At 37.3% G+C, this 8,225-nt stretch overlaps 1 protein-coding gene across 2 annotated transcripts in view; it reads right to left on the reverse strand.

The window, feature by feature from the left end:
* Positions 1 to 882: 882 nt before the first annotated feature.
* The window catches only part of PEX5L (peroxisomal biogenesis factor 5-like), a 40,497-nt gene continuing 33,154 nt past the window's right edge, over positions 883 to 8,225 (reverse strand). For both annotated transcript variants that reach the window (XM_009321712.1, XM_009321711.1), the window contains 7 exons: positions 7,716 to 7,832; positions 6,628 to 6,771; positions 5,683 to 5,753; positions 4,289 to 4,486; positions 2,351 to 2,516; positions 1,821 to 1,978; positions 883 to 1,093 (listed from right to left, as the gene is read on the reverse strand). In XM_009321712.1, coding sequence (XP_009319987.1) covers positions 889 to 1,093; positions 1,821 to 1,978; positions 2,351 to 2,516; positions 4,289 to 4,486; positions 5,683 to 5,753; positions 6,628 to 6,771; positions 7,716 to 7,832 — 1,059 coding nt within the window. In that variant the 3' untranslated portion in view covers positions 883 to 888. The remainder of the gene's footprint in view (positions 1,094 to 1,820; positions 1,979 to 2,350; positions 2,517 to 4,288; positions 4,487 to 5,682; positions 5,754 to 6,627; positions 6,772 to 7,715; positions 7,833 to 8,225) is intronic.

The following is an 8,225-nucleotide window of genomic DNA, read 5'->3' on the forward strand; positions in this document are numbered from 1 at the left end:
TTCTGTTGTTAGTAACTAAAATAAAAGCATAGTGCTATTTTACAAAAAGAAGGATTAAAGTGCATAAGTACGTAGATAGGTGCAGATCCTGCTATGAGCTCCTTTGAAGCAGACATACTCTGTCCAAGATCAGGGATAGCTGGTTTAAACAGCAACAATTCTAGTGCAAATTATCACTTCTGCTGGCAGTACTTGGCCTTCCCATAGGTACATGGCCTAATCCGATAGACCTCTATGTATAGTGTTCCTCTTAACATTGCACGTGGTTTACAACTCTATGAGCCTGCAGAATTGGGCCCAAATTAATCAAGGTACCTTTGGAAGCAAAAATTTTCTTGACTGCCAACTAATAAATATATTCAAAACAAAATACATCCATTTCACATGCATCTATTTTCAGAGCTATTTTAAAAATGGACCTTGAAAAAGACTTTTCAACAAAGAAACCAAAGGATAGGGAATCCACATTGTAGGGCAAAGTGATGTCAGCATAGTGCGATGAGCTACTAAGCAGGTTCCTTGGATGCATTGCTTGCCATTCTAATGTGCAGTAATGATTATCTAGGTTTGTTCGTAACATATTTTCCTTTGTATAGCTTTGTATATATAGAGAGATAAAGCTTGCATGGGATGAAGATTCTTCAGAAACAGCTATTTCATCTAGTTCAGGGCTTTGTCAGATTAGCGGCAGCTCATTTCAATCCTTTGAGTTTGAATTTATTTACAGTATTTTGTGCTTTTGAACTTTTCCTTTTTGAATAATGTCCAAGAGAATTCCCCTACTGATCTACAGCCATGATCTTTTGGAAAATGTGGTCATTTTGAGATGAGTAATAAAAGAGTTCTCTGTTTTCTAATACAATTTAATCAATTTGTGGATACTTTTTATTACGGCTCTAGATTGAAAGCTCTTAACAGAATGTCTAGATCACCCACATTGGCAGCTTGAAATAGTTCTGGCTGGTCCATCATAGACAGAGCAATTCGAAGTGCTGCCCAAATATTGCCTGATAAAGCAGGATGGGGAACCTGTTGTTGATTCCTGCTCTTTCTTTGCAAACTGAGAGCAGTGAGAAAATTGCTGACAGCCTCTCTGTAGGGGAGAAGAAAAAAGAAACAAGCAATATAATTTGCTTAACAGCTAGAGTAGAACTTTCTGAAGTTCTATGCTAGACTCAAGTATATTATTTTACAATGCAGTTCATCAGTCTCTGTGTTATTCTTGCTTGATTTTCTTTACACAAGTGGACGTGGCTTGTAGTAATTCAGAGCTCAGTCTATGCATACATCTGGGGATGTTGTCTTCATTGCTGTGTAGCTCCCCTTCATCTTAACTGTCTTAAGATGACAGTTGGGACCCTGGAATATCACCCTTGATTCCTGAAGGATGTACTGAAAGTGTTTTTGATGGCATTACCTACTTGAAGCAGTGTAACTGAAGTTTCCCTTCTGAAGACAGGCTCTTCTATTTTCTTTTAGAAAAGCTCTTAAGCATAAGACTAAGTTTAAGTGTGAGAACAATCCCACTGATTATAAGAGTACTTGCACTTAGAGCTAAAAAAAATGCTTAAGAGCTTGCTGGATGAGTGATTTATTTTCTTTTGACAGAAGTTCTGTTATGTAGAATTTGTGGATATAAGAAAAGTATCCTTGCTTTGTTAGTACTTTGTAAAAAATAATTACAAAATTTTACAATAGCTGAGATTATGTAGCTATATTCTGCTTTTTTTTTTTTTCTTAGATAGCTCCAGCTAGAAAATGAATTTTCACTTGGTAGTTTTTTTCCCTGACTTTTTTGTTTACACATTTTTGTGACTTACCTGTATGCCCCTAGGTTTATGCAGCTTATCCCTAAATTGTATCTGGACCTAATGAAGCCAGGTTGTATTTCTAAAGCACGTGTGTAGGCCTCGACAGCTTCTTCGCTTCGATCTCCATTTGCCAAGGTTGCTCCAAGACGGTTCCATAATGTATAGTCCTGGTGAGAAAATGAGTTTTCTACTGTAGGTGTCAAAAAGGGACAGAATAGCTCATTTTTGCTTGCAAAGTAGAGAGGACTGCAGGAAATAACAGTATTGTATCTTCTCTTAATTGACACAGAATGTGAGGTTCTGACTCATGATTACAGGCAACTTTATAGAACTAGTACTATTAATCAGCACACAGCTAGAAATTGGACATGTATAAATCTGCTTCTAAATGGGACTGTCTTGTAATTAACATTTCTATTTCAGGTATTGAAATATTAATGGCTGAAGTGACATCTCATTAATATTAGCCTGATCAAGAGGGAAAAAAGAAAATGGCCCATAAAGCTAAATTCTTAAAAATATAAAAGCATAAAATGTACCTCTGGCCGAACCGTTAAAGCAGCACTAAATGCATCTATTGCTCTGTTAAATTCTCCATTCAGGTGGAAAAGAACTCCAAGTCCCGTCTGCAAGTCAGGGTCTATCATATCACCATTCTGGTGAGCAGCCTCCAGGTACAAATCCTTTACTTCTTCAAGTAATGAGCTAGACAAGGGTGAAAAATAACTTAGAAGTTCCATCTCACACTTCTTTACAAGTATTGCAGTATTGATTGCATAGCCAGAAAATAAAATCCTTGCAGTGGACGTATCAGAAGTGATATACTCCTAAAATTTGAAAATAAGCTTCTTCAACTTCATCATGGCAAAGATTTACTTCCAGGTGCTGTTGTAAACTCATGTCTGGAATAAAAAAGTTCACCTATATAATGAAGAGAACAAGTCTTATGAGGAGCGGCTGAGGGAACGGGGGTTGTTTAGCCTGGAGAAAAGGAGGCTGAGGGAAGACCTCATCGCACTCTACAACTACCTGAAAGGAGGTTGTAGTGAGGTGGGTGTCAGTCTCTTCTCCCAAGTAACTAGCAATACGACAAGATGAAATGGCCTCAAGTTGTGCCAGGGGAGGTTTAGATTGGATATTAGGGAAAAATCTCTTCACCCAAAGGGTTGTCAAGTGTTGGAACAGGCTGCCCAGGGAAGTGGTGGAGTCACCATCCCTGGAGGTATTTAAAAGACGAGTAGATGTGGTGCTTAGGGACATGGTTTAGTGGTGGACTTGGCAGTGCTAGGTTAACAGGTGGACTCGATGATCTTAAAGGTCTTTTTCCAACCTAAATGATTCTATGATTACTACTCTATGAAGTCAAAGTGCAGCTATGAACCCAAGTGAGATAACATGAAGGCTTATTAAAAGTATTAGAATTGGATGAGTTTCTCAGACGTTAAAGAGTTCTTTACTGGCAAAAATAGTAGTCATTCTTAAGAGGAATAGGTCAAGTGACTAGCCAAGACCCCTGAAGAAAGATGCCAAAATTTAAGACTTCTGTACCCACTGTAGGCTTCATAAAACCTTTGCACTGACAACACCAGATGTCAGCCGGATGAGGCCAAAGTAGAATAACACACTTAGCAATTAAGCAGAACTTGCATATTTTATTTTTGCTTATACTAAATTATCTTGTCAACCCAGGGCTTGTTAGTGATAAGGATATAACATAAGGCCTGTCTTCAAAATGACAAGCAGTGAGATAGCCCTAGTGTTTTAGTTCTATAAATCATGTTTATGCCTTTAATGACTTTATCATGCATCTCGCAATTCAGAGATACTTATTTATCGACCTCATGAAATCATGACGAAGGGCTGCCAACTCATGAATTTTTTTGTTATTTAAAATGCCTGCCAGCTCCCATTACAGTATGCAAGGCTGAAGTCAGATAAAATGACTACACTGTCTCTGGTTAGAACCAGAGATAACCTTTTAAATAAGCAGATGCTACCTCCCAGTATTTTCAGTGAACTGAAGCCATGTCCTACTGCAAAATGGCTATCATGCCTGGATTCTAGTGGCTTGGCTGGGATGTAGGAAATGTGATGAAGAGTAGGAAGAACATACACGTGTAGAGCAGGATACAGGCCTGGTATGGATTTGGAAGCAGCTGAAGAATGAGGATGCAGGATGTGGGAATACAGAGGCAGCAGACAAGGTCAAAGGAAAGTGATGGGAGTTGAGGGGAAGCATCTCTTCTTAGCTGTTTTGTTTGGGGTTTTTTTAACTTCCAGGGACGGCATAAGATATACAGCTTTCAGTCGCTAAACCAAATGTCCTGTGTTGGCTTCCCACTCCTGCCACTAGAGACATTCAGTCTTCCACCATAGGGAACAGGCTGGACTTCTACAGAGTAAGGGGGCACAGCATGCACCATCGTTTTTAGTGATGTCGTTAAAATTTCCACCACCAGGATTTACACTGCATTTACCTTTCAACTGATGTCTTAGACGTTCTCCTGGTAAGTGCTGGGGACCCTTTTTTGCTTTTAGCTATATACTTATATTTGGGATTTTGCTTTATCCAGTTTCTTAGAGCTTGGTAGGCTTCTTGTTGATGGCCAGTGTTAGTATAACTTACAGCCAGGGCCATCAGAGCTTTTAGGTTGTTTGGCTGTAGTTCCAAGCACCTAGGCAGAAAATAAAAATATATTGAGGGGTTTTTTTAGCCAAACGCAATTCTTGAATTCTTCCAAAATAATCTGTGTAAAAAAATCACTCATACAAGTAAGATCTACCCAATAATACTTTTAGAGAAGGGACTTTGTCCTATTTTTCTGTGATAAGTGCATTATGCATATGTATACACAGATATATGCATGCACATTGCATACACACATATGTACATAAACGTATGCATACAAGTTTTGTTTTCATTCTTCTGGTTATGAATAAATGTAGGTAGATTCATTTTTATAGTATCTGTCTGGTAAACAAAGAGAAGCTTCATGTAAATTCAAGCAAACAGTTTAATATGGTTTGCAGCTATACAAAAAAGTATTTTGAAGATAAAATTTCTTCCATCCCTGTGAATCTTCTCAATCATCTGGAATTCTCAGTTTTCCTTTGATAAAGCTAGAGCCAATCAACTCAAGTAGTCTTTCTAGGGTTATATACCATCAACTGAAAACAGAATCTAGTCTATTTTGTGAACATCACTGTTGCTTGTTTCAAAACTGCGGGGATGAGCAAGCCCTAAATCAGGCAACCCCTTGGATTTCTATCCAGGTAAGCTAATAAGTTACATATAAAAAAGTTAGAGTATCCTTAGGTGAAATGACTTGATGGTTAACATCACTAATGCGGTACTTGCTTCAAATGGAAACATGAAAACCCACTACAGAAAGATAATACTAATGCTGATATTTTGGAACTGACATTTTACATACAAGCGTACCATGATCTTCACATCTCTATCAACCTAAAAATGTTGTCAGTTTAGTATTCAGCAGCTGAACAGAGCTCATTCCAATTAAGAAAACCTCTTCATTAAAGGACGGACTACAGAAAATATGCCAAGTGGCTAGAATATCAAAAAGGCACTTTATTTGCATTATGCCTAATTCATGTTTATCAGGCCATGTAACTTTTCTTTTGTGCAACTACTTAAATTACTAGATTAAATATTGCACTTATTTAATAAAACAGAAATATTAATCACTAGTCATTCTTCTGAAGTCACTAGGAAGATTTCTGTATCTATGTCAATGCTTTACTTAGTTAAATAAATGCTTCATGTTACAAGGTAAGTATGATGATAAATATACCTAGGCCTCCATTACCTAATATTCATCAGACCCCTTATTTAGCAATTATCTTCATCTACCTTTGGAGGGCGACAATGGCTGCCTGCTCATTTTCATTCTCTGCCTGTGTTATGCCCAGGAACTGCCAGGCCTGCAAAAATAATCATCGTCGTGTTATTTTGTTATATATACCCAACTGCAAGCAGAGTTACAACTAATATCACTGTTAAGCAGTGGGGTGAATAAAAATAGCAGATCTGTCCAGCACTAACTACAGATTTTTCTACGGCATGTGTACCAACAATACAAATCAATGCAGTTTTGAATATCTTTGGGCCTGACAATATTTATAATCAATGAACGCAAAGGTATTCTGTCAGTGTATGATCACATGCTGATTTCTTAAATTTGAGTTACTGTACATTTTAAATGTTGCTAGAATTTTATGGAGAACGGTAAAGAACAATTATTAAATTGTAGAGCTTTAAAGGATTCTAGAGAGTCTGGAAATTCTCTCTGCTTTTTAAAATACTGCTGCTTAATTTAATGTAGCAATAGATTCAAAGAGACCTAGATACTTACACTGTAAATATTTTTCATGTTTCACGGAAAATAGACTTTAAATATATACTCATTGAAAACATCAATATTGCAGAAATTGGTATAACTTTTAAAAATTTGTCAAAATTCTTGTTAAATCAAAAATGTTCACCTTTTCAATAGCAGTGTTTAAAAGATAGTTTGAAAACATCAGGAAAAGAAGGAAAGGTTTGAAATATTGTCTCTTTTGAATGCTTTTAAATGACAGCTTGCAAATTCTATAATTTCAAAAATGGATTCTCATCTTACGAAGAGCTCACCTGTACCTATTTCAAGGTATACACTATTTCAAAACCACCGTTAGCATTCAGTCTGTTTCAGTCAGTCATGACTAGCAAAGGTTTGGGCCCCAAAATCATTTCCATCATCACATGCTAAAGGGAGTCCCCTTTTCCTTTATCAGTAAAAGGCACATGAGTGAATACCTCTGCATCATTGGGTTCCTGTAGAATAGCAGCCTCCAGGTATAAGATTGTAACTGGCAGGTCACCTTCTTTCATTTTTTTCAGTCCTTCCTCAAAAGCACCAGGCCAGTCTTTGAAAGGATTCTCAGTATGGAAATAATAACCCTGGAGTAGAGAGATAGCGGACCCATGATGAAGCACTGTAAGCAAGGAATGGCAACTCTATAAAATTAAGTGACTCACTATTTTCCAACTGGATGTAAACATCCTTTGTTCTGTAAAAACGGTATGAGCTCCCCCATGAAATTTCAATGACAAAAAGTGTAAAAAGTCAGCATCACTGGACATTGACGTTCCTGCTCTCTTTATTTTTACTTTAGCACTGAAGTTATACTAACTGGTACTCATGTTGGACTCTCCTGCTCCCATCAAAGATAATGTCAACAACTCACACTAACTGCAGTAAAAGCAGAACTGAACCTAGCATGAGCCCAGTATATCCAATTTGATGGTAAAGAGCACACATCAAGCAGTTGACTCCCTGCAGTGCTTGTAACCTGATGTCTGTTCAGTTAATACCCTGAAATCTTCAGTTAACCTTCAAGATACAGAACAGTGTTGCAAGCACCTGAGTTTATTTTAGGATTTCTTTAAATTTTGCCTTTTTCTCTTCTTGCCACTGCAGTGTAAAGGGTGTGTGCTAATATCAGCCACGTAATATAAATGAAATTAAAACATACAATGGAGGGAATGAAGAAGAGAGACAGAATCTCTATCATTTCTATCCTCAACAGTGTTCAAATGTGCCAGCCCAGATTTTTATATTTGGTGCTTTTCCTTAAGTGCCCATCTTCAAAAGTGCCCATAATCCAGCAGTTTGCTTCGTGATCCTTTCAGCTGAATTCAGGCTGTGTGCAAGTCTAAATGTATTCTCACTATGGTAAGGTCTTTTAAATCTACCCCGCTCACAGAGACCTAAAGAGGATGAGCTCTTTTGGGTAAAATTAGCTTCCATGTCAAAAGAATTTTCTTGGGTCCCCCTGAATAGCCGAGGCTCATGTCAAAGTTTCACAGGAAGGATGTACTGTATTAAAAAAACTTTGTGTTACCTTCTCAATGGTTGAGATGGTGACTTGCCCTGGTGCTTCCTGGTTCTCTGAAATCCAGTTTCTGCGAGCCATTTCTTCCCATTCTGCTTGCATTTTATCCCAAAACTCTGTGTCTGACTAGAAGAAAAAGAGGTAAAAAGGGAAGAAAATGAACAACAAAACTTTAAAATAAAATGGTAAGCTTTTAGTTTCTTTCTACCAGTGTTCTGAGTCTGGCAATTTTGCTCAGCAGCATTAATTCTATTAATAATCATACTGACTGAAATACTACAGCACACATTTGGAATTCCATATAATTAAATTTCATCGCTTATATTGGAATGCATTTCATCAACAGAAAACTCTTTATCTCAGAGGCAGCGTATGTTCTATTTGCAGCAGCTTACACTGCATCTTATTGATGCTAACAGCAAATTGTTACATAAAATTTGAAGGAAATGAAAAAAAATCAACTAAGCATACATGCTAAAGAGTAACAATAGATGAAACAGTTTAAAAGAGAACAAGCAT

Source organism: Pygoscelis adeliae, unplaced genomic scaffold (assembly GCF_000699105.1).
Source record: "Pygoscelis adeliae isolate BGI_AS28 unplaced genomic scaffold, ASM69910v1 Scaffold223, whole genome shotgun sequence".
In the NCBI taxonomy this organism is placed as follows: Eukaryota; Metazoa; Chordata; class Aves; order Sphenisciformes; family Spheniscidae; genus Pygoscelis; species Pygoscelis adeliae.